Source organism: Ornithorhynchus anatinus, chromosome 17 (assembly GCF_004115215.2).
Source record: "Ornithorhynchus anatinus isolate Pmale09 chromosome 17, mOrnAna1.pri.v4, whole genome shotgun sequence".
NCBI lineage: Eukaryota > Metazoa > Chordata > Mammalia > Monotremata > Ornithorhynchidae > Ornithorhynchus > Ornithorhynchus anatinus.
In genome coordinates this window covers 2,384,639-2,409,049 of record NC_041744.1, presented here as the reverse complement: position 1 = coordinate 2,409,049, position 24,411 = coordinate 2,384,639, and the positions used below count along the sequence as shown (strand labels likewise).

The 24,411-nt window shown below is 60.8% G+C and overlaps 1 protein-coding gene across 2 annotated transcripts; it reads right to left on the bottom strand.

Annotated features, from left to right (window-relative positions):
- Positions 1–1,353: 1,353 nt before the first annotated feature.
- On the bottom strand, positions 1,354–23,959 carry TAF15 (TATA-box binding protein associated factor 15). Of its 2 annotated transcripts, none has more exons than XM_029081698.2 (16): positions 23,807–23,959; positions 17,674–17,713; positions 16,698–16,749; positions 16,524–16,608; positions 16,309–16,414; positions 14,559–14,722; positions 13,436–13,556; positions 8,207–8,241; positions 7,434–7,466; positions 6,364–6,473; positions 6,099–6,228; positions 4,950–5,045; positions 3,430–3,514; positions 3,258–3,346; positions 2,778–3,171; positions 1,354–1,727 (listed from the first exon to the last, which is right to left on the bottom strand). In XM_029081698.2, exons 1-16 carry the CDS (start codon positions 23,814–23,816, stop codon positions 1,688–1,690), a joined length of 1,590 nt encoding a protein of 529 aa, XP_028937531.1. In that variant the 5' UTR covers positions 23,817–23,959; the 3' UTR covers positions 1,354–1,687. The 2 variants fall into 2 exon arrangements, with proteins under 2 accessions (XP_028937531.1, XP_039770350.1); XM_039914416.1 differs by having other exon boundaries at positions 14,559–14,749; positions 23,807–23,958.
- Between the last annotated feature and the right edge of the window lie 452 nt (positions 23,960–24,411).

Here is a 24,411-nt window from a genome sequence, read left to right as displayed (position 1 = left end):
ATTCCCAACTACATCTACCTCACCTATGACTTTCAGTGGTAATTACTGAGGGCTTACTGTGTGCAGAGGACTGTACTAAGCGCTTGAGAAGGTACATGACAACAGACACATTCCCTGCCCACGGTGAGTTTATGACCTAGCGACCGCCCCCTTAGAAAGCAGTCGGCCGGGAGCCCTCGAGTTGTAGTTCTTAAGCTCTTTAAGGGGAGGGAAGCTGTCTGCTAACTGCCGTATCGAAATCTCCCAAGCGCTTAGTACGGTGCTCCGCAGAGTAAGCACTCAATAGATAGCACTGATTGATTGTGGACGGGTTTCATTGGGAGGCAGCAGTCGAGAGCGGTCGGGGGGCTTTGGTTCAACCCCTCGGATCTCAGAGTCGTTGCCCTGGAGCGGATGGGCAGTTGACCGGAGACCCCCCCCATCCCCCCGCCCCGGCGGTCCGCAGCACGAACCCTGCCCGGGACAAGGTGGGGGAGGAGTCCCCCCCCCCCCCCGTGCCAAGGCTCGTGGCCCCTCTCCCCAGAAGACCCCCACGTGGAGCCCGGACTCGAGGACCAGCGTGATCTAGCGGAGAGGGCCCGGGCGTCGGAGGACGTGGGTTCTAATCCGGACTCTGCCTCGTGCCTGCAGTGTGAGCTTGGGTAAGTCACTTCCCTTCTCTGGGCCTCGCTTACCTCCTCTGTAGGACTGTGAGCCCCATGTGGAGCAGGGACCGTGCCCAACCTCATTACCTTGGGTCCACCCTCGTGCTTAGAACGGTGCTTGGTACCTAGGAAGCGCTACAATACCACAATCACTACGAGCACTAGTGACCCTCGGCTTCACGGGGCCTGTCCCAATCCAGCCCAGCCTTCCCACTGGAGGGATTTGCGATACCGCCATATGGAGGCTTCTTCCTGCCCCCGCTGCGTAGCCGGGCGACCCCGGCACCGGCCACGTCCACCGGGAAACTTGCCCTCTGCTGAGAGAGGGGGACGGGCTCGGCTGCGGACGGGGAGAGGGTCGGGGTGGCGGGACCCCGGCGGAGAGAGATGTTCCGCTCCCGCGGCCTTCAGCCGCTCCTCGATAACCCCATTAGCTCGACTCTGATACCCGATCGATCGATCCCCTGCTGAGATCAACAGCCAGGGTCTTCTCCCCGCTCTCCAGACAGCCCCCCTTTCTGGGAGACCCTGTCATCCATCCCCAGTGGGAACGCCGCTCCCAATCATTCCCAACTGAGAAGCCGCGCCTGACGCAGTAAGCGCTTAAATACCACAATTCCGACGTCTTTCTCCCGTCTCTTGGGGGTCTGAGTCTCCTGCAGACGGCGGCTAGAAAAGTCCGGCCGGGACGGACGACGCCGGAGCCCGATTCCACAAATAAAACAGGCAGCCTTTATTGCAGTATTACAAAACACTTTCCAATTTGGCAATATTTTACAATGCACTCGGCTTCTCGGGGGAGGCGGGGAGGGGAGAAAGGGGCTGTGGGGGGGGGTGGGGGGGAGACCGATGGAAATTTAAAAGGGGAAATCTCAGTGGATGCTGCTAAAAGAAAGAACCGCCCCGTCCCGCCCACCAAAATAAAAATCCGAAGGTCACGTAGATCCCACTACCCGAGGAGGCCGCGAGGAAAGCAGCAGGCGGAAACTCTGGCGATCTCACTGCCGGAAAGGTCACAGTCTGAGGGGCGTTCACAGTGGGCTTCAATAAGGCCGGTTACGCTGATCGTTTCTGTAGTCGTTCCTGGGAGGGGAGAACCGAGGTACCCGCCTGCGCTTCTCCGAGGCCTCCCCGGCCAAGCCCCCCGGCGGGGGGAGACCCGCTTCGGGGTCAACTTGGCCTCGCGCCGGCTGAAACCGTGGGGACGCGGCCCTGTGTTTTTCGGTGTTTACAGCGGAGCTAAAATAAGGTCTCGGGGTGACTCGGTGGGGCGGGAGGACGGCCCCTGGGTGTGCTGAGCGGTCTGGTGGCTAGGACTCAGAAGGGCCTGGGTCCTAACCCCGGCTTCTGCCACTCGTCTGCCGTGTGACTTCGGGCAAGTCACTTCATTTCTTTGGGCCTCACTTACTTTGTACAATGGGGATTAAGACCCCGAGTCTGCGCGGGACAGGGACTGTGTCTAACCCGATTTGCTTGTCTCCATCCCAGTGGTTAGTACAGTGCCTGGCGCTTGACAAATACCGCAATTATCATCATTATCCCGGTGACCTCTGGCCAGAGGATGCTCTGTGGGCGGCGTCTTGGGCCAGGAGGGTAGGTGCTTGCCCCAGTGAAGCCCAACTCTGGTTAAAGTCCGTCGTTCCGGGCCCTCTCCCCCGACCCACAGTCCTTTTCGGGGCTCACTGGCACCTAAGCGGAACGGGTCCCGCCCCATCTCCTCCGCAGGCCCGGGTGGGAACGGGGTCCAAGATATAATAATAATAATGCCGGTATTTGTTAAGCGCTTACTATGTGCCGAGCACTGTTCTAAGCGCTGCGGTAGATACATGATAATCAGGTTGTCCCACACGGGGCTCCCAGTCTTCATCCCCATTTTACAGATGAGGGAACTGAGGCCCAGAGAAGTGAAGTGACTTGCCTAAGGTCACACGGCTGACACGTGGCGGAGCCGGGATTAGAACCCACGACCTCCGACTCCCAAGGCTGCGCTCTTTCCACTAAGCCACACCGCTTCCCTACTAACTAGACGTCCTCTCCCCGAGCCTCTAGCGCCCCACTCCGCCAACGAGAGGCCTTCCTCCTCGAGTGACCGGCCGCGGGGACCCGAGCCGCCGGCTCCGGAGCGATACTCACCGTCCTCCCATTTTGCCGCCGTAGCCTCCGCCTCGGTCTCCGCCGTAGCCGCCGCCTCGGTCTCCGCCGTAGCCGCCGCCTCGGTCTCCCCCGTAGCCGCTGTTCCGGTCTCCCCCGTAGCCGCTGTTCCGGTCTCCCCCGTAGCCGCTGTTCCGGTCTCCGCCGTAGCCTCCCCCTCGGTCTCCGCCGTAGCCGCTGTTCCGGTCTCCGCCGTAGCCGCTGTTCCGGTCTCCGCCGTAGCCGCCGCCTCGGTCGCCCCCGTACCCTCCGGATCGGTCTCCGCCGTAGCCGCCGCGGTCTCCGCCGTACCCCCCGCCGCGGTCTCCGCCGTACCCGCCTCGGCCTCCGCGGCCTCTATACCCCCTCTCGCCGCCGTAGCCTCTTCCCCGGAAGTCTGCCGGGAGGGAAGACAGATCCGTGAGCGCCCGCGGGAGCCGGCCGCCCGCCCCCGGCCCTCGCCGCGGCGGCCGGCCGACCCACCTCCTCCCGGGGGGCGGGAGTCCTCCGGCCGGGGTTCGTTGCACTGGTTGCAGGAATTCCGCCGAGCGAAGTTCATGTTCCCACAGGACCTGGGGCGGGAGGAGAAGGCGGGTCCCTGGGCCGGGCCTCGACGGCGCCGCCCCGGCCCCGGCCCAAGAGAAGCGCTACTTACGGATTTGGACAGACCCAGTCGCCGTTTTTGGGGTCCCCGCCTCTCCCCTGGTAGCCTCCTCGGCCTCGGTAGCCTCCCCGTGAGCCTGGGGGGAGGAGGAGAAGCCGCCGGTGACTCTCGGGCCCTTCCCACTCCGCCTGCGGCTCCGGGTCCGCGGAGGCCTTCCGGAGGTCGGGACCCGGGCCCGGACGACTGCGGGAGACCGGCCGCCTCGAGACGCGGATCCGAGGGGAGCGGGGCCACCCGGAGCCCGCTCTGAGCGCCGCCCCACTCTAAGCCAGCCTAGGGTCCTCCCTGTCCCAGCTCCCGCCTCCGGCCCCTCACCCCAAATCGTTGCCCTGGTGGGAGGTGGGGCTCCCGGCCTGGAAAGGGGGGCCAAGAGGGGCCAGGGGACCCGGAGGGTCCGTCCTCTCTCTAGGCCCCCAGCGGCTCACCCGGCTCCCGGCCCGCTCGGGAACCTCCAGACGCTTTGGGAGAGAACCTGGCTCCAGCATCGCACTGAAAGGGGCTCAGCCCGTCCCGACCGAAGGGGCCGGCGGCCCCCGCACCGGGGATCCCCCCACCCACATTCCCCTCCCTGTGGGACTACAAGGGAGAACTTCCAACACTTGCCGTTCACCCCAGCCTCAGGCCCGCAACACCTCCGTTGACATCCGTCTCTTATCTCTACTGATGCCCGCCTTCCCCCTGGACTCAAAGCTCCTCGCGGGCAGGGAACACGTCTACCGACGCTGGCGTGCTGCGCGCTCCCTGGCAAGTGGTGCCGTATTCCGCACTCGGTAAGCGCTCATTAATCGACCTCACAGGGGATCGCAGGGCAGGACCTGGCCCGGAGCCGGGGACCCGGGCACCCCCCCAGAAATCATTCATTCAGTCGCATTTACAGAGCACTTACTGTGTGCAAAGCACCATACTAGGCACTCGGGAGAGGACGACCACAGACACACTCCCTGCCCACAGCAAACGTACAGTCTCGACGGGGAGACGGTCATCAATATACTTAAACTACAGATAATTAAGATATCCGTTAAGTGCTTACTCAGTTCCGGGCGCCGTATTAAGCCCTGGGGTAGATACAAACACACGGGGTCGGACACAGTCCGTCCCACGTGGGGCTCACGGTCTCAACCCCTTTTTTACCGATGGGGTAGCTGAGGCACGGAGAAGTGAAGTCACTTGCCCCAGGTCACGCAGCGGACGGGAGGCGGGGCCGGGATCAGAACCCGCGACCTCCTGACCCCCCAGGCCCGTGGTCTGAGCCACTCTGCCAGATATATACATAGGGGCTACGGGGCTGGGAGGGAGACACCGCTGTCTCTGGGGCCAGCCTACTGGCCTCCCCTATTGCAGGTCTGCCTGCAGATGAAAGTGGGGGAAAGTGCCCCCTACTCTCAGGGCGTGATCCCGAGAGCAGCCCACGGCCCCCCACAAGTCAGCGGTTGGGGAGGCGGATGTGGGGAAAACCAGGAACCGCCTTCGGGACCTCCGGCTTTGGGGCCGGGTGGTCCCTGCCGACTCACCTCTCCGACCCCCTCCTCCGCTGCCGCCCCCTCTCATGAATTCGGGCCGCCGGGTGGCGAAGGACACTTTGATGACGTTGCCGTTAAATTGTTTCCCTGGGGGAAGAGGAGACGTTCTGGAGTGGGAACTTTCCAAAAGCGGGCGTGGCCGGCTCCCGAGGGGGCTCGCGGTCCCCGTCCGGACAAGGACGGCCCGCCGGCTTCTGACCTCGACTGGCTCTGCAGACCTGAACTCATTCAGTTTAGCGACTGTGGGGATCGGGTGGCGGAGGGAGTTAGTCTCCCATTCTGTGGACGGGGAAACCGGGGGCCCGAGAAAGAAAACGAGGCACCACGGGGGCAATCCGCGAGTCGGTGGGAAAGAGTGGGAGGGCGAATCAATTCACCCAGCGATCCGCAATGGGATATCGGAGAGAGGGTCGGGGATGGAGGGGCGAGAGTCAGGGGTGGGAGAGGGTCCACGCTGCGCCACTGTAGGGGGAGAGTCGGGGAGGAAGAGGGGGAAGAGGCGGGGAGGTTGGATGGTCTGTGACGGTCACTGGAGCCCAGAGTGTGGATTGGTCTTTACTGGGTCACTGGGGAGGGTTAGGGATGGAGAGGAGAGAGACAGGGGCGTTGGATGGTCCGTGCTGGGTCACCGGGGGAGAGTCGGGATGGAGATGAGAAAGTTGGGGATGTCGGATGCTCCATGCTGGGTCACTGGGGAAAGAGTCGGGATGGAGACGGGTGAGTCAGGAGTGTTGAATGGTGACCCACGATGGGTTGCCGGGGGAACCGAGGGACAGAGAGGAGAGAGCGGAGCGGTAGATGGTCTGCACTGGTGGAGAGTCACGGTTAGAGAGGAAGAGTCAGGGGTGTTGGACGGCCCGTGCTGGGTCACTGGGGGAGTCTCAGAGGTGTGGAGAGGTGCGGGGTCTGTACTGGGGGAAGAGTCGGGGGTAGGGGATGGTCCATGCCGGGTTGCCCAGGGGAAGAGTCAGGGACTTAAATACGCAGAAGAGTACAAAGATCGACAGCAGATCTTTCATACCAGCTAAGGGCCAGAATGGACTCCCGACTCCAGCTTCCCGGGTCGAAGGAGTCCATTTCCCAGGATAGGACCCGCCCCCAGCGCGGCCACCCGCGCGCCCGGGCCCCCGCCGCCCGTACCGTCGAACCAGTCGATCGCCGCCTTGGCGGAAGGAGGGTCGTCGAACGAGACCGTCGCCTCCCCTTTGGGTTTGCCGGTGTCCTTGTCAGTGTAGAGGTTGATCATCAGTTTGCCCGTCTTCTTGTTTGTCTGCGGGGGGCGGGCGCGGAGACAGTGAGGTTCCCCTCGGCCCTCACCCCACGCCTGGATCCCGGAGCCCCGAGCGGGTCGGAGCGGGACAACCCCAAAATGCTGGCACCGGGCCCCGCCACCGGCCCCCCTCACCTTGATGATGCCGATCTGCTTGAAGAAGTCGCCCACTTGATCGGTGGACACGTCGTCGCCCAGACCTTGCACGAAGATGGTGTTGTTGTCGGAGTTGTCCGACTCTGAGTCTAGGAGGGGAAGAGGCGGTCGGTCAGGGTTCGGGCGGGGGGCGGGGGCCGGGCCGCCGGGCCGCGGGCAGGGGGCCCGCGGGGCCTGGTTCGCAGCCGCTCCGCAGCTGGGCGTCCACGGTGGGCCGGCTCCCGGTTCGGGGACCTCTCAGGGGAGGGGCCGGGCCGGTAGACACCAGGATCTGTCTGCCTCGGGGGAGGAAATGTAGGCGAGGAGAGTGAAGACCTTTCTCCCTCGGGCCCCCAGGCAAGACCGTCGGGACAGAGATCATGCCTACTCTTTTCTTTTCCCCATGCGGCATTCCTTGAGCGCTTACTCTGTGCCAGACGCTGTACCAAACACTGGGGTAGACCCTCGATGCTTCTGAACCGACTGATCCCATCAGCCCGAGGGAGAGTTAGGAGGGGATTTTCAGACGACAAGCCTTTCCCCGCTGCCCTCTTCTTTCAGCCTGTCGGGCAGTCGGTCACTTGGGGGTGGTGAGGGTCCTAAGGAGGAACCCGAGGGGAACCTGGAGATCAAGCGTGGCCTAGCGGATAGAGTACGGGCCTGCTCGTCGGAAGGACCTGGCTCTATAGGGTGACCTCGGCCAAGTCACCTCACTGGGCCTCGGCGACCTCATCTGTAAAATGGGGAACAAGTCTGGGAGCCCCCTGCGGGACGTGGCCCGGGGCCAACCCGATTAACTTGTGTCTGCCGTAGTGCTCAGTACAGAGTCTGGTACATAAGAAGTGCTTAACAAATTCCATTTAAAACAAAAAAAGAGGGAGGTTGCGGGGAAGGTCCTCTCAGAGGAGACTGGAGTGGGGCGGTCGGTGGATCCCCTAGAATCCCACCTAATTTTTCCCATTCCCTCCATGCCAAGCTCCCCTCCTCCACCTCCCTGCCCCCAACCCCCACACTCGCTCCCTTTCTCCCACCTCCCTCCCATTTGTTCTTATTAACTCCACAGAGCTTACCAGCATCTGGTTTTGGTCCATAATCCCGGTGACCTAAGAGGGAGAAGAACATACACCGCAGCTATTAAAGGCCACCCATTTGTAAAGAGATTTCAAAACACCAAAATCCCTCCCCGGAAAAAAAAAATAACGGAAAAACAAATACAAATCAAAAAAGCCCCACCAAAAGAAGGAAAGAACAAAAAAAGACAAGAAAAATTCAACGATGTCTATAAGACTTAAGAGGTGAACCATCACAAATTTAGAGAGTGTAATATTTAGGTTGAGAGTGATTTTTCTTTTGGTAACGGGTTTCGGTTACGGCCATCCGAGTCGAAAGTCAGCAGTTCCTTAAAGTTGGCCCAGAGAGCCCCTGGCGTGCTGGCTTGCTGGTCTGCACGGGTCTGGCCTTTGTCTCTGCGCCTGTCGCCGTGACCGCGCTGGTCTCTCTCCTGTCTACGACTGCGTCCGGGGAAATGCCCGGTTGAAGGCACCACGGGTCACTGTAGATCCTTTTATGCAATGTCACAAAAGTAGAAATCCACTGACCTGACCAGAGATCAACTTTTGCCTTCTTTTTTTATTGTTTAAATCCCCTTTCCTTCTCGCTTTTTTTTTTTTTTTTTTTGAGGGGGGACGAGGAACAGAAGGGAGGGTTCGTTTTAAAGCACACGACACACACCAGCCTCAGCATAAACAGGATCTCGCTCTAGACTGCGTCTATCGGATTATCGGTGGCTTTTAGGTTCATACAGCATTTCCACTGAAACATTGTCGGGAGACTCGGCACTTACCACCAAAATTTTTGAAGCCACCGCGGTCACCACCACTGCAGAGGAAAAATTGAAGAAATGATTTCTTCCTTCCGTCTCTAGCGGGCTGAGCCCTGGGCTCAAACTACACGTAGCTGACCCCCCGAGGGGAGAACTTTGGGCCTGGGGGGGAAGAACCTAGGCCCCTCCAGCCCGGCCGGGTGGGGGGTCGAGTTCGCCGACGCCCCCGAGGGCCCTCTCCGGCCGACCCCTCTCCCGGGGTGCGGGCCCGGACGGACACTGGGATCTGCCGGAGCCACCGGGAGCTAAGCGTCTCAAAATCCCCACCGACTCTGAAAGTGTCCCGATCCCGGGCCTGAGGGGACGCTCTGGGGAGGGCGAGGTCCGAGAGGCGGGCTTCTCCGAGGGGTACGGAGCTTCGCCCGCCTGCTCATCCCGAAGGGAACGGGGCCAGGAGAGCGGGGATCCGCTAAGTAGCAGGAGATGAGGAATTCGGTGGGACGGTGGGAAGAGGCTCCCCTCAGAGCGTAAGATTCTGAGGGCAGGGACCGTGTCTTCTAACGCTACCACGCTCCGGCCGGGCGTTGGGTACAGCGCTCTGCACCCCGGAGGTGCCCGCGACTGACCCTGGTTTAATGTGACGGCTTAATTTCCGTCCTCTCCATGGCCCCGGGAAGCCAGGGGAGCCCAGCACCCTTACTTCCCCTTTCCGGAGGAGGGGAGGGAAGACTGGAGAGGTCGGGCCGCTGGCCGAGAGCCCCGCGGGAAAGCGGGTGGTGGGCCCGACGCCCCTCCCGCCGGACCCTACTATTAAGTCGTTCCGGGGGCCCGATTCCGGGAGCGGGGGAAGGAAAGCGGACTCGTCACCCGGGCGGGGGCTGGGCTATTTCTCAGCGGGCCAGTGGCCCGGGCCCTATGGCTCCTGATGCTGCCGAGTCTCTGGGGTGATCCCTGGCGGGGAGTCAGCCAAGTCGCTCTGGCCGTGGGACACGCTCAAAGCCCAGCCCGCTGCCCCCAGGCTGGACTAGCCCCCTCCAAGCACCTCAAATCTTCACCCTCTGGATTTGTTTCTGGGCTGGTGGGGCCCGTCCCCGCCTGAAGGCGGCAGAAGGGCGGGTCGTGGGCTATCGCGCCGGACATCCGGGGCCGAGGGTCAACCTCCTCCCAGGATCGTGTGGGCAGCGGAACCCTTGACCGAAGCCCCAGGGATCAGGGGGATCCATCCCCCTTCCGTCTGGCCCCACTGAATCGTGCCCGCAAGAAAACCCTCCCGGGCCCAACGGGAGCCGTGTCCCTCAGTCGATCGTATTTATTGAGCGCAGTGCAGAGCACTGTACTAAGCACACGGAGAGTACAATAGAACACACATTCCCTGCCCGCAACGACGGGATTTCCTGCAGCGGGCCAGGGGCAGCCCCGGGAGCCCGGCTGTTCCCGCAGCCTCGTCTCTACCGGCCCCGGCCTTCCCATCACGGGTCGGGGGCGCCGGCCCGGCAGAGCCATCCCGTGCCACCCCTCCCCGGGCACAACGGGCTTCGGTTCCCCGCGGGCCCCAGCGCTTAAGTTGCTGGACATCCCTCCCGCCCCCGGAACTCCCAAGTCCTTTCTGGGAAAGACACGACCTCCGGGATCCCTGTCGACGGAACCCACCGGAGGGGCTCCAAGAGGGAGTGGGAGGAGAAACCCAGCAAGTCGTAGATGTCCGGGGGGAGCAAAGGTGGGAGAGTTTTAGCACCGGCCCTCACCGCGCCTCTCCATTTCCCCCGCTCGACCTGTGAGCCCCTCGAGGGCAGGGGTGGTGGTGTCTAACGATAACTGGTGTTTGTTAAGCGCTTACTATGTGCCAGGCACCGTACTAAGTCCTGGGGTGGATACAAGCAAATGAAGTTGGATCCAGTCCCTGTCTACATGGGGCTCACAGTCTCCCTCCCATTTTACAGATGAGGTAATTGGGGGCGCAGAGAAGTTGAGACTTGCCCAAGGCCACAGAGCAGACGTGCTTTACCGTCCCAAGTGCTTCGCTCAGAGCTGACGCTCGACCAATGGCACCGACTGAATGGAGGCCCCGAGACGGAGGTGCCCGGCCGGGCCTCGGTCCTGAGAAGGCCACGGTAGCCCCGGTTCTGACCCTCCCCTCCAAGGAGCAGGGAGTGGGTTCGGGGGTCCCTGCTACTGTTCAAGCAGTAGCCCTGCCTCCCCCAAAAGGAAGCCGATGAGGGTAATAAGCAGCGCGGCCTAGTGGACGGAGCCCGGGCGTCAGAGGACCCGGGTTCTGATCCCGGCTCTGCCCCTTGTCTGCCTGGTGACCTTGGGTAAGACACTCCATTTCTCTGGGCCTCAGTTACCTCGTCTGTAAAATGGGGATTAAGACTTGAGCCCCGTGTAGGCCATGGACTGGGTCCAACCTGATGAGCTTGGCTCTCCCCCCAACGCTTACCAGAGTGCCTGGCATATAGTAAGCACTTAAATACCATTTAGAAAAAAAAAAAAAAAACCTTGCACAGAGGTTGAGGAGTCTGGGATCAGCTGGGAGTTCCTCACTGTGGTCAGGGACCGTGGCTACCAACTCTGTTCTATTGCGCTCTCCCAAATGCTTATTACAGTGCTCTGCACACACTAAGTGCTCAATAGAGAGAAGCAGTGTGGCCTAGAGGAAAAAGCCCAGGCCCGGGAGCAGGAGGACCTGGGTTCTAATCCCGGCTCTGCCACTGTCTGCTCTGGGGCCTTGGGAAAAGGCACTTCGCTTCTCTGGGGCTCAGTTCCCTCATCTCGAAAATGGGGATTAAGACCGGGACAGGGACTCTGTCCAACCTGATCAGCTTGCATCTATCCCAGTGCTTAGTAAGGTGCTTGGCACATAGTAAGCGCTTAACAGATACCATTAAAAAAAACAAAAACACATTGACTGGATTGACTGAGGCAGGGCCTGATGGGGAAGGTCGGAATAAGTGACTGATTTAACAGTCAAGGCGGCAGAATCTGCTTGGCCAGGTGGTTGGGCCTCTGACAATCAGCTGCCCGCCGGAGTCACCCCGAGTTGCTCTCTGGTGACCACAGGGGTGCCTTCCCCTTTCCATGACAGGCTGGAGAGTTGTGGGGTGAGTGAGCAGTCCCCAAATGGCACCCCCGCCCTCCCCGTCACCACAAGAGTCTCCCCGACCCCGTGCCGTCCGGGTCAAGACCCCGGTTAGGGTCCGCGCTCTGTTCGTTCCTCTGATGGGCTTCCGGTTTCCCCCTGCCTCTCCGCTCTGGGCACGGACCTGCCGCGCGGGCGACCCCAAGGCCGAGGCTTCGTCTGGGGTCTCTGGGAAACCCGGAACGTGTCGGGAAGTGAAGGGAGGTTTAAATTCTCCACAGCCGAGCGCAAAGGACTCTACTCTCAATCTACTTTTCTCGGCTTCTTAGCCCAACTATCTGAGGTGGGGGGGGGCGGGACGACCGTCTCGGGGACCCCGCTCACCGACGGAGCTTTCGTCCGGCGGATTCCGGCTCTTCCCCGGCAGGGCTCGGGAGCCCCCGCTCCATGTTTTCCCGGGGCGAGGGGAGGGGGCCGCCCGCACGTGATCTCATGGGAGGGGACAGCGAGGACGACGCTGGGCTCGCGTCGGGGGCTCGGGGCGTGCAGGTCGGGCCTCAAGGGCCCCTTTCTGCCCCCCCCCCCGGGGCGGGGGTCACGCTAAGAGCGGTCGGCTGTGGTGTGCCGCCCGTGGCGGCCTGTGCCGGGGCCAAGAGGATGAGGATGAAGAGACATCGGAGGGCCTCCTCTGGGCCGGAATTCCCCTTCCTACCAGAGGTCGGGCCGGGCCTGCCACCTCAGGTTTCTGGGTCTGTCGGGAAAGCTGAGACAGGGGTCCCCATGGGGCTGGCGCCCCAGCTGTCTGGAGGCGGGGGCTTCTCTTTCTACGGGGGCCAAACAATGCCCCGATTCTGAAGAAAACTCATTCCTCAGGCCTGAAGTTCAGATGCTCCTGGTCAGAGACCCCAGGCTTTCCCAACCCAGGGAGGGACGGAGGGAGGAGGGAGCATCCGAGCCCCTTGGAAAGACCCGTATCGGGGGAATTCGGGTCCCATAAGCTCCCAGCGGTGCACACCCGGACCAGCACGCACGCACACACAAAAAACACACGGGCACGCTATCCCCCAACCCGGCCTCCGGTACACTGACCGCCGCACGCTCTAGGTAAGACTCTAATAACCACAGGCTCGTTGAAGTCCGGACCTCGTCGCGATCCACCCAAAGCCCGTTCCCCTGACCCCTGGGAAACGCCGGGCCTACGTGTATCGGGGGGTGGGGATGCCTGGGTTCCTCAAGGAAGCCTGGACTCGGCTCGTTTGCTTCCCGCTAATCCCTGGCCATCCTGCCTACCAAGCCGCCGCTTCCCGATCTTCGGCCGAGAGTGGCCTCCACCTAATCTTTCTCTGGGGCTCACGGTGCCCGAGAGGCTAAGCTTACAGCACCCCCGGAGAACGATCGTTCAAGTGGCTGTCGGCAGTAGTTCTTCTCGAGACCGAAGCCGGAGGACGGCATCCGACGCAAATCAATCGGTATCCTGGCCTTCCCCTTCTTGACAGCCGCGAGAGGCTCAAAGCAACGGGGCAGGGGGGAGATGACCCATTTCTTGAAATTACTCCGGTTTCGTGAGGTCGCCCTACGGATGTCAGTCACTCCCCGGAAAAGGGCCCGGTCGGACGCCAGCGGATAGGTGACCTCTCGGATCCGTCCAGGACAGGGCCCCCAACTTAGCACCGCCCCCCACCCCGCCGCCGCAGGGGGCTTTGGGCTGGAGGACGCTCACACCGACGACCTCTCGTTCTCCGTCGTGAACACCGGACTTACCTTTCTCGAACTGCAAGACGCCCGCGTTCCCTAAGACCATCTTTTACAGGGGTTTGGGTCTCAGGCCGGGGAAAGAGAAGTCGGGCAGTGGTCGTGCCGGGACCGGAGGGGGAAACTCTGCGGCGTCGCGACTCGAACGACACCACTCACGGTGGGGTCGACTCTCTCTCCTGGCTTATCCCCGTCCCCTGGGCTAAGCCGAGGTCATGTGACCGTTCGGCATTTCGGGGGTCGGGAAGCAGCGGGGTCCCCTCTCTCGTTACGCCCCTCCCCGATTCCTTTATGGGAGGCAGGACTCCCCCGGCACCAGGTTCCCGAGTTTCCCGCTAGACAAGAGACGCCGGAACCGCACAGGTTAAACGACAAAGGAAGAGGACAGAGGAGAGCAGAGACATTTGGGAAGGCAGACTTACCTGGAGCCTGACATGGGACCTCTTCCATCCTTGTCATATCCCCCACGCCCTCTACCTCCTCCCTGAGACCCGCCATAGCCTCTATTATCTTCTCCATACCTACTCACGTCGCGACGGTCATCTGCAGAGACAGAGAAGCCCCGTCACGTTTCGGGTCGGCCCCCTCCCCTCGAGCCCCAGCTCTCCCGGGGCCCAGTGGGGAAGTCTTCCTGTGTCCCGGAGCCCGACGGGGACGGCCGGGCTGGGGGCCAGCGGTCGGGCGGGCCCGGTCCCTACGGTCCCGGGAAGGACCTGGAACGGTAACTTGCCCGGCGGGAGGGCCGCGGGCTCTCCTATATGCTACGCTGTGAGCCCGTTGTGGGCAGGGGTTGTCTCTATTGCTGAACTGTACTTTCCAAGCACTCAGTACGGTGTTCTGCACACAGTAAGCGCTCAGTAAATACCATCGAATGAATAAGTGTTCCCGAAACACGTGGCGCTTTCAAACTGGAAGGTGCCCCTTGAGGGCTTTTCGCTTCACACACAAGAGGGGAGACCGGGGCCCTCAACCCAGAAGACTGAGGAGGGAAGGGGTAGGGGCACCATCTGAGTTCCCTTAACAGTAATAATAATAATGTTAGTATTTGTTAAGCGCTTACTATGTGCCGAGCCCTGTTCTAAGCGCTGGGGGAGATACAGGGTCATCAGGTGATCCCACGTGAGGCCGAAAGTCTTCATCCCCATTTTACAGATGAGGTCACTTAGGCACCGAGAAGTGAAGTGACTTGCCCAAAGTCTCACAGCTGACAGGTGGGCGAAGCCGGGATTGGAACCCATGACCTCTGACTTCTAAGCCCGGGCTCTTTCCGCTGAGCCACGCCAGGGCAACTTGCCTGCCTCCGGGAGATCACCTGACCAATCTGGAGCCAGAAACCCAAGAGGAACGACATCTGATGGGAACTTAATAATAATAATGATAATTGCGGTATCTGTTAAGCGCCTACTAGGTGCCAGGCGCCGCACTAAGCACTAGGGTGGATATCAGCAAATTCAGGTTGGACTTGGGGGGTGGGGGAGACCGGAGGGGACCCCGAGCTCGCTCCAAACGGCCACCCCCTCCCCCCGGCCCGGGACCCCCGGCTACCTTGTGGGTGGTGGCTGTAACCGTCCCTCTGAGAGGAATACGACTGTTGGTTTTGATTATACGAGTCTTGCTGATCGTAACTGGACTGCTGGTCGTAGGAGCCTTGGTGCTGGTCGTAGCCGGACTGCTGGTCGTAAGAGTCCTGGGGACCGTACTCTGACTGGCCGTAGGAAGAGGCCCGTCCACCTTGGCTGAACGGGGATCCGGAGGTCAGGACGCCCGCGACCGTGGGCCGGGCTGAGCCCTCCTGGCGGCCGCGACCTCCTCCCCCCCCCCCGGGGCCCCGGCGCCCCCGCCGGTCCCCCGCCGAGTCCCAGAGAAGCCGAGAGCGCGCTGAAGCGGGGCTGGGACGCCCACGGGGCCACCGTCACCGGAGACCTCCGACCCGCCCGTCCCCGTGACCGGTGCCACATCGAGCTGACCCAGCTCGGTCCCTGAAATCACCCGGCTCCCTCCCGGACGCCTTCTCGGGCGAGCCGGCCCGGTGCCCACCCCGCTATTCCCACTTCTCCCAGGTGCGGGCCGCTCTGCCCTCGGCTGCCCAAACACACCACACAGAAGCACACAGACCTGGACACACACGCGTGCCCACACGCACGCCGCATTTATCAGAGGATCTCCTCCTCCTTCCCGTTACCACAGAGCAGGTCTGCCCTGCCCGCGGCTAGGACGGACTACATTGCGAGAGCCAGGATTAAACCCTGATCTTTTATCTGAGGGACGATTCCAGCCTCCCCACCTTCAAAGCCTTAATGAAAGGAACATCTTCTCCGAGAGGCCCGAGCCCTCATTTCCTCTTCTCCCGCTCCCTTCTGGGTGGCCCCGGCCCTCGGGTCCGCACGCTCTATCCGCCCCTCCCTCGGCCCCACGGCACTTGGGCTGTGATCTTTTCATTTTTCCGTAATTCATCTCTTCACATTACCGCCTGCCTCCCAGACTCTAAGCTTGTTGTGGGCAGGGAACCGGTCTGCCAACTCAGGCTGTAGTCTTACGAGCATTTATTAGTGCTCTGCACGTAGTAAGCGCTCAAGTCCAACCGACTGATTGATGGACTGAACTCCAAGGGGCTCGGGACCTCGGGCCGGAGGCCAAAGCTGTCACTTTCTTATTCTACTCGTTGGTTCGATCGTACTTATTGAGCGCCTACCGTGCGCAGAGCACTCTACTAAGCGTTTGAGAGAGTCCAGTAGGACCAGAGACGGACACGTTCCCGGCCCGCAGCGAGCTTGGAGTCTAGAGGCTGTGGGCTCGAGGGGAATATGACCGTCGCAGTGGCTCCCACGCACAGCTGCCAAATTCGTGAACGCCGGGCAAGGACCAAGGCAAAACACTCTCTCTCACACAGGAGGCCGTCCCAATCCCACAGACACACGCACAGCTGCCAAAGAAGTGAAAGCCAGACAGGGGCCGCTGCAAAACTGTCTCTTCCCAGTGATGTGAATGCCAGAAAGGGGGCCACCACAATATCTCTCTCTCTCACACACGCGCACAGCTGCCAGAGATGGGAACATCTGGCAGGGACCACCGCAAACACACGCGCGCGCACGGACTGCCCCCGAAGACGCAAAAACACGGACGCGAACCCCCACCGGCGACCTAACCGGGGACGAGCCCGACGGCCGAAAGGAGCGGCGGTGTCCGCCGACGAGATGGGGCGGGAGGGGAGGCGACGGGGTGCCGACGACCGGCGACGGTCCTCGTCCCGCCCGGGCTCGGCCGGGCCGGGGCCCCTTCCGGCGGGTTTCCTTACCCTCCTGACGACTCTGTGCTGTGCTGTGCCTGGTTGCTATGACACTGCTGCTGGCCGTAAGAGCTCTGCTTTGGGTTGTCATAACCGCCGTAGGATTGGCAGTAACCTAAGAGAGCGGGCGGGTGAGGAGAGGCGCCCGGCGGCCAGAGGCCGGGTTCCCATTCCCCCTCCGCCCGCCTCCCCGGGCGCCAAAAGGCGCCGCGAGCCAGCCCAACCTGATTGGCCTTGTCCGTAACTCGAGTAGCCGCCGTAGTTCTGTCCGTAAGAGGAGTCGGACGACTGCCCGTAGCCGGAATAACCCTGCAATTTAGGGAAACGCCCCCGTTTCATCGCCCGGCCGCCCCGGGCGGGTCGGCGTTCGGCCGCGCGTGGCGAGGGCGCGATCTTACCTGGGACGACTGCCCGTAGCCTTGGTTGCTCTGGTTTCCGTAGGAGGGGTAGCTGTAAGGCAATCGACCGGTCGGTCAGTCGGCCCGTCGACCTACCGGACCGACCGGCGGCCCGCCGGACGCGAAGCCCGGGCTCGTGCCGGGCGGGGGACGTGTCGGTCGGGTTGGCGCGTCGGACTCTCCCAAGCGCTCAGTACGGTGAAAAACGGCACGGCTTAGCGGATAGGGCCGGGGAGTCCGAAGGACCCGGGTTCTAATCCCGGCCCCGCCGCTGGTCTGCCGCGTGACCCTGGTCAAGTCGCTTCCCTTGCCTGGGCCTCGGTTACCGCATCTGTAAAGCGGGGATTAAGACCGCGAGCCCCATGTGGGGCGGGGACTGTAGCCAACCTGATTTGCTTGTCTCCACTCCAGCGCTCAGTACGGTGCCTGGAACTTAGTAAGCGCTTGACAGATGCCATTTAAAAAAAAAACGCAGCCCATTTGTCGACCTTTACAGGTGGAAGGCTACTGACTGATTGGAGACTTGGGCCTACACACGTGCCTTTGGGACCACTTGCCGCATCTAATTCAGAGGACCTCGGTTATAATTCCGGCTCCACCACTTGCCGTGGGACCTTGGGACGGTCACTTAACTTCTCTGTGCTTCGGCTCCTTGAGCTGGAAAAAGGGAATTGAATCCTACTCCCTCCTACTTGGACTCTGCGACCCCATGGGGGATGAGGACTGTGTCCAACCTGAAACTCTTATACCCACCCCAGAGCTCAGTGCCGAGCAGAGTAAGCGCTTAAATACCATAAATAGGGTGATGATTATTATTACTATTACTGTTCAGGCCGTTTCCTGCTGTTCACGGAGGCTCCGCCACCTTCCCTCGAGGGGAGCCGGATTTTAATCCCTGCCAAGACCCCGCGGTTGAGGGGGGGAGGGCGCGGCCCGCCTGGGTCCACCCTGTCGATGCGATGGGAACACACCGTACCTTTGCTGCTGGCTCCCGGACTGATTGTAACTTCCGGAATCTACGGCACAAAGGAAAGGTTTCAAAATCTTACGGAGTGAGGCCTGTCCGCTCGAAGCTCAACTGTCGCTCCTCTAAGCCGAGGGTCCCAAACTAAGAGGTTTTGGGGGGAGGGGGAACGTAGGGGGCCCGGGTCTGGGCCGGGGCCAAGCAAATCATCTTTCGCTTATCCCAACTCGCCCATCTTTCAACCCTCTTATTCCGAAAAGCTTTCCAGGAAGGACCTGGGATCTAACTCCGGCTCCGCCACCTGTTCGCTGTGTGGATTCGGGCAAGTCGCTTCACGGCTCTGGGCCTCAGTTTCCTCCCCTGTGAAATGGGGATTGAGACTGTGAGTCCCATGTGGGACAGGGACTGTGTCCAACCTGATTAGCTTGTATCCACCCCAGCGCTTGGTACAGTCCCTGACGCATAGTAAGCGCTTACCAAATACAATTATTATTATTATGATTAAAGCCGTTCGGATCCACAAAGAGGAAGACGGTAGGCTATCGTCACGCGGGCCGCCCAAACCTCCCGCGAGCCCTCACGAACCCTTGCGCTCTAAAACTCCAGACTAAAGATCGGAAAACGCCAGACACGTCTTTCGAAGCCTTCGAACGCCCCCAGACAAAACGAGCTTGAACCTCGGGCTCAATCGGGGTTATTCGGGAGGCAAAACGGAGCTCAACTGCCAGGCTTGGGGCCGGTGGTCGATCGGAATTAAATGGCGGTTGTTCGGCAAACTCAAGACGGCGAAACTGGGCCTCCGCTAGCCAAGAGCCTGTTCGTCCGGGCTCTAAAAATACTCTTTGAGCTGGACTCCGATACCACTTCGGCCAAAATATTCGGGTGGCCTCGAGCGGGACTCAGGGGCCAAGTATTTCTGGAGCTCGAGTTGGCCGGGTGGGTGAAGAACCGGCCTTAGAGGTCTGTAAAACCAAACGAAACTCTTCGGTTTTCCTGGGGCTACTTACAAATCTCCCCAAATCCTCCCCGGCCACGCCTTCCTCATTCGCCCGCTGCACAGCCCCGTTCTGGAGCGAGGGGGTCTGGCCCAGAGTTTATTTTGAGACAAGATTCCAAAATCCGACCGGCTGACCGAGCCGTCCGCAGTCCACCCTGAGTTCGAGCCACGAGGTCGCTCTGGATGCCAGTGTCCCTAATTCCAAATGAACACGCCCCGCAAGTGCTCAAAAAATAAAATCCCATGTTGTTTTCAGGTAAGAGAGAACTTCTGAACCTAATCCAAAGCTCCCCTCTACGCCACCTGGTCCTCCTCCACTCCGGTTCTCCCAGCCGTGATCGGGGGGTGGAAATGAGAGGTCGGGGGAGAGGGGCTCTCTCTCCACCTTCGCTAACGGGGCGTTGGCTTAACGTCCTCCTGTCCTTCTGAGTTTTCTTGGCTCCAAAACCAAGTCAGAAGTCGGAGGCCGGTCCCTCGACGCGGCGGGACGTCAGCTTCGCCTACCGGTGTTACGGAAAGGTCGACCTCGGCGACGCGCCCGCCTCGCGCCGTAACCGACCTCCCGATGCCGGGACGCCGGACTTCCTCCCGCCGGACCCGAGGCCACGGCGGGGAACGGGTGAGTTATCTCAGCAACTCCCCGGCTCGAGCCGTGAACCGGCGGGACGGGCCCGCACCCGCTCGTCGCCGTGGCGACACCACGGCAGGGGCGGCTCGATTAACGGAGAACTTTGCGGGTGCCGGAAAGCTCATCGGATGCCTGATTCTTGCGCTGTTCCACCCCGGGGTCGTCCGAGGGGCCCGAAGGTGCTCAGGTTAACGGTCGAGGCCGCAGCTCGTTGACCGCTAATTTACGATCCATGCTTTCCTCGGACCGAGGCATCCGAAACCATCGGGACGCCGTCGCTGGCTGTTGGATCTACCGTCGAGACCTCGGGAGCGGCGGATTCGAGCGAGGGGAGTTTCCGCTTTGGATCACACGCAAAGATCGTCCAAACGGAAGAGTCACAGAACGATCTTCTCCAGTCACTAGTTAGGGAGAAGGGAGCTCGGAGGGGGGAAGAATTGTAAAATACTTGAGGGAGATAGAAGTTTTTAATGGAATTACAAATCTGTGGGCCTAGACCCAGAGAGAAACATGATGATAACCAGAAGGATCTGAGGCTTTCGCCTGTCCCGGGCCAGGACACCGCCTGGATGTTTTCTTTACTTCTCAGATTAGTTTGATTTTTGCACCTTATAGTGAGTATTTAGCCAAACGTCTTAGGGGGCACTTAACTCTTTTGATGATAGTTCTCTACGGTTGAGAAAAACCGGCTCCAGGGAATGCAACAGGAATAGTACAAGAGTCCCTGCCACTTCCAGAATCGAGCCCAACCCCTAATAAATCCCCAACTCTTTCACCTGTGCCGGTGCCTCAACTCGGAGGAGGAGGAAACTGCTCGTCTCCAGTGAATTTTGGTCTGCGGACCCGTTTCCCTGCCTCAACCCGCTCGGACCCTGATTTCCCCTTGCGTTTTCAAAGGCCACCCCCGGACTACGCGCCGCGCTGGCTGGAACATACTGGACTGATCGCAGCTCTGCCCAACCTCGTCTTATCGCCTCTGTTCCTGAAACACTTTGGGGGGGTTCGTGCTTATCTGACTCCCTTCCGACTCGCCGCCGAGGGCTCAACGATGGTTCTCAAACTGAGGAAAATACTGTCGGTTTAAACTCGGAATCGTAGGCCCAACACCTTCCGATGGTTCGGCCCCCATATAGCGCGGGGACCCAGTGATCAAGTTTCACTCATTGTACATCTGTGATTGCTTTTATCGAGTATCACCTCATCCTCTACCATCATTAAAAACTCTCCACTTCCCAACGGCGGGCTTGACCTTACTCGATGTGATCTATTTAACTTTCCCCAAAGCTGCGGGGGGGAAGGGGGAGAAGGAGTGGGGGGTAAATGCCCTTATAAGCAGCTTTTTGTTTCCAAATTCAAACTTGCGGTTGAGTCATCTAGATTTGCTGGAACATTGTTTTCAATAGCCAGAGATTTAGCGGTGTCAAAAAAAAACACGCTATCGGTTTTGACTGCAGTCTGCCTCGCTGATTTTCCCAGAGAAGAATAGAGAAAATGTAAGAATGAATACTCTCACCTGGCTGGATTTCTAATCTGAGGCAGGGTTCACAGGCATGGCCTAGTGGCTAGAGCACGGGCCCGAAGGATCCGGGTTCTAATCCCGGCTCCACCACTTGTCTGCTGTGGGAAGTCACTTAATTTCTCTGTGCCCCAGTTGGCTCATCTGTAAAACGGGGATCAAGACGTGGGGGACGGGGACTGAGTCCAGCCTGATTAGCCTGTATCTCCCTGGGCGCTTAGAACAGTGCTTGAAACATAGTAAGAACTTAAATACCTTAACTCAGTCCTCCTGCTGAAGTTAAAAACCAAAATCGCCCCCTCTCACATCCACTTGTCAGAGGTTCTCTTTCAATACCTCCACGTGGATAGAGCGTGGGCCCGGGAGTCAGGAGGACCTGGGTTCTAATCTCGGCTCCGCCACTCGTCTATTGAGAGATCTTGAGCAAGTCACTTCACTTCTCTGGGCCTCAGTTACTTCAGCTGTAAAATGGGGATTGAGACTCCGAGCCCCATAGGGACCCAACCTGATTTGCTTGCATCCACCCCGGTGCTTAGAACGGTGCCTGGCACTTAGTAAGCGCTTAATAAGCACCAGAATTATTATTAATAAATGGGCAGAACGGTCCAGCTCCCCTGGTGACTTGGATTTTCACCCTCCATCTACTTGCCGATCTGCTTAATGGGGAAAACTCTCATTACACTTTAAGGATGACTAAGTCCACGGCAAATTTTAAGAGGGGAGGTGGGGCAGTGGAGCACACAAACTTTAGGCCACGGAGTTGACCTTGAAATGAAGCAACTGAGCCGCGCTACGGCCCCAGCGCCCCGGTCTGTTAACTGTTTCGGGTCTTGGTGAATTAAAAAAGAAAGAAAGAGGAGAGACGTGAATTTGGCTCCCTTGGGTTTGCAAGAGTTCACCTGGCCGGGGTAGACCACAGCCGGCCGACGGGAGCCACAGAACCCCAGGGCGATCGAGGGGTAGACCCGAGGGATTACGAAGCGGCCTCCGTCCATCCCTTCAGACCGAAATCCTGCCCGCTGGAACTGTATCCGCGATCTTTCTGGCTCTTCCCGAGAGCACGCTTAAGCCGGCTCGCTGAGCGAGTACTACTGAAGCCCGCGGGCCCCTCTTCCCTGGATTTCATTCGTCCGGATGGAGTTTCTTATCGGCGGTAGATCGGAAAGCGGATTTTTTTTTTCCCCCCGGGCTTGCTCTTGTGTACCGGGATTGGCATTTTTCAACTCTCCGTCGCTTCGAGTGGGAGAACCGGACCCAAAAGCCAACGGACAAAAAGGCCAAACTCCCACAGCTGACATTTTCTAGGTGAGGCCTTATCTCCTGTTGGAAGGAGGAATAAATGGGGGGGGGGGGGGGGGGGGGCGGAGAAGGCCTAGGGCGACCCCGCCTAGTAGCTAACGGTTGGGGACTGGAAAGTGATTCGATTCCCAACAATTCCTCCCTTGGCTACCTGCTTCCCACCAAAGGAACGCACACCAGCCCTCATCCTGAACGCGGCCCGGCCCCGGCACTCAGGAGGAGCTGGGTTCTAATCCCGGCGCTGCCACGGGACCCAGGGCGAGTCACTTCACTTCTCTGGGCCTCAGTTCCCTCATCTGGAAAACGGGGATCAAGAGCGCGAGCTCCACGTGGGCCGGGAACTGTGTCCAACCTAACTTGTATCCACCCCAGCGCTCAGCAGAGTGCTTAACGGGTACCGTGATGATCACCGTCGCCTCCAGTCTTCCCTCTTAAGCTCCCCTAGTCTTTTTTGTGTGTGTTTTGGTTTTTTTGGGGGGGGAGGCACTTTCAGAGCCTGGGCGTCAAAGACCTAGGTTCTGATCCCCACCCTGCCACTCGTCTGCCGTGTGGCCTCGACCAAGTCCCATCTCCGTGCCTCATCTTCCCCCACCTGCAAAAGGGGGATCGCGCCTCCGCGCCCCATCCGGAACCGGGGTCCCTCCTTGCCCCTCCCCGGGCCTTTAGCACAGAGAAGCAGCGTGGCTCAGTGGAAAGAGCCTGGCCTTGGGAGTCAGCGGTCGTTGAGTTCGAATCCCGGCTCTGCCACTTGTCAGCTGGGTGACTGTGGGCAAGTCACTTCGCTTCTCTGTGCCTCAGTTCCCTCATCTGGAAAATGGGGATTGACTGGGAGCCTCACGTGGGACAACTCGATGACCCTGTATCTCCCCCGGCGCTCTGCACATAGTAAGCGCTTAACAAATACCAACATTATTTAGCACAGCGCCTCGCACCTGGTCAGCTCTGAAGCCCACAGAGAACCCGAGGGGCGGCACGGCCAAGTGGCTAGAGGCGGGGGCTGGGAGTGGGAAGGACCTGGGTTCTAATCCCGCCTCCGCCACCTGCCTGACCTTGGGCAAGTGCCTTCTCCGGGCCTCAGTTCCCTCCTCTGGAAAATGGGGATGGAGACGACGAGCCCCACGGGGGGGGGGGGGGACAGGCCCTGTGTCCCCCCCCATCTGCTGGGATCCCCCCGACGCTGAGTACAGCGTCGAGAAGCATCGCGGCTCGGCTCAGCGAGCGCGGGCTTGCGAGTCGGAGGTCACGGGTTCGAATCCCGACTCCGCCGCCGTTCAGCCGCGCGCCCCGGGGCGGGTCACTTCCCTTCTCCGGGCCTCAGTGCCCTCATCTGTCCAACGGGGCTGAAAACGGGGAGCCCCGCGTGGGACCACCCGATCACCTTGGCTCCCCCCGGCGCTTAGAACAGCGCTTGGCCCGTAGGAAGCGCTTAACACGTCCCACAATTGACAGGCCCGTCGGCGGCGCTCAATAGGTCCCCCCATCCTCATTATTGATCATCACCATCACCCTACGCGGGAGCACGTGGAGGGCATCGATGGGACCGGGGGGGGGGGGGTGCCCTCCCGGGGGGGGGACCGGAAGTGCCCCCTCCCGAGCGTTGGGACCCTCCCCCCATCATGGCGGCTGCGGGGGGGGGAGGGGCAAGGACCGGCCGAGGCCTAACGGGCCGCCGCTCGCTCCCGGGGGCCGGGCAGGGGGTACCTACCCGAAGACATGACTAACCGCCACGGCGACCGGCGCCCTCGGCCCGGCCAGGAGGAGGAAGGAGGAGGGAGGAAGGAGGAGGAGGAGGAAGGAGGAGGAGGAGGAGGAGGCCCGAGCGGCGCGGCGGGCAGAGGCGGACTGAGGGCGGCCAAAGCGGGACTGCGGGACCCCGTCGACCAATCAGCGTCCAGCGGGCTGTACCACCGCGCACCCCCCACGGGGGACGTCGACGCCCGCGACTCGTCCACGTCCCGGCCGGGGGGGGGGGGGGCCGGCGCTCGTCCTTCCGCCTTCCCTGGGTCCTACCACTCCCAACGACCGGGGGGGGGACGACACGCCCCCTAAACGACGAATAAAGGGCCGTACCAACGCCACCTTCCCTGGGGGGCGACCCCTCCCGCCGGCCTCTTGGAGGCGCAGGGAGGAGGAGGAGGAGGTCGGGGGTTCGAATCCCGCCTCCGCCTCTTGGCAGCCGGGGGGGGGGGGGCGGTTAAAAAAAATAAATGGTATTCGTTAAGCGCTCACTATGGGCCAAGCACTGTGCTAAGCGCTGGGGGGAGACAAGGTGATCAGGTCGTCCCACGTGGGGCTCACAGTCTGCAGCCC

Bases quoted from the DNA above. Each gene is read 5' to 3' on its own strand.
- TAF15 (XM_039914416.1), bottom strand. The intron at 16,609-16,697 runs GTAAGATCGCGC...CCTAAATTGCAG, and splicing joins GCTACGGGCAGTCGTCCCAG to GGTTATTCCGGCTACGGGCA. The intron at 5,046-6,098 runs GTACGGGCGGCG...CTCTTCCCCCAG, and splicing joins GGCGATCGACTGGTTCGACG to GGAAACAATTTAACGGCAAC.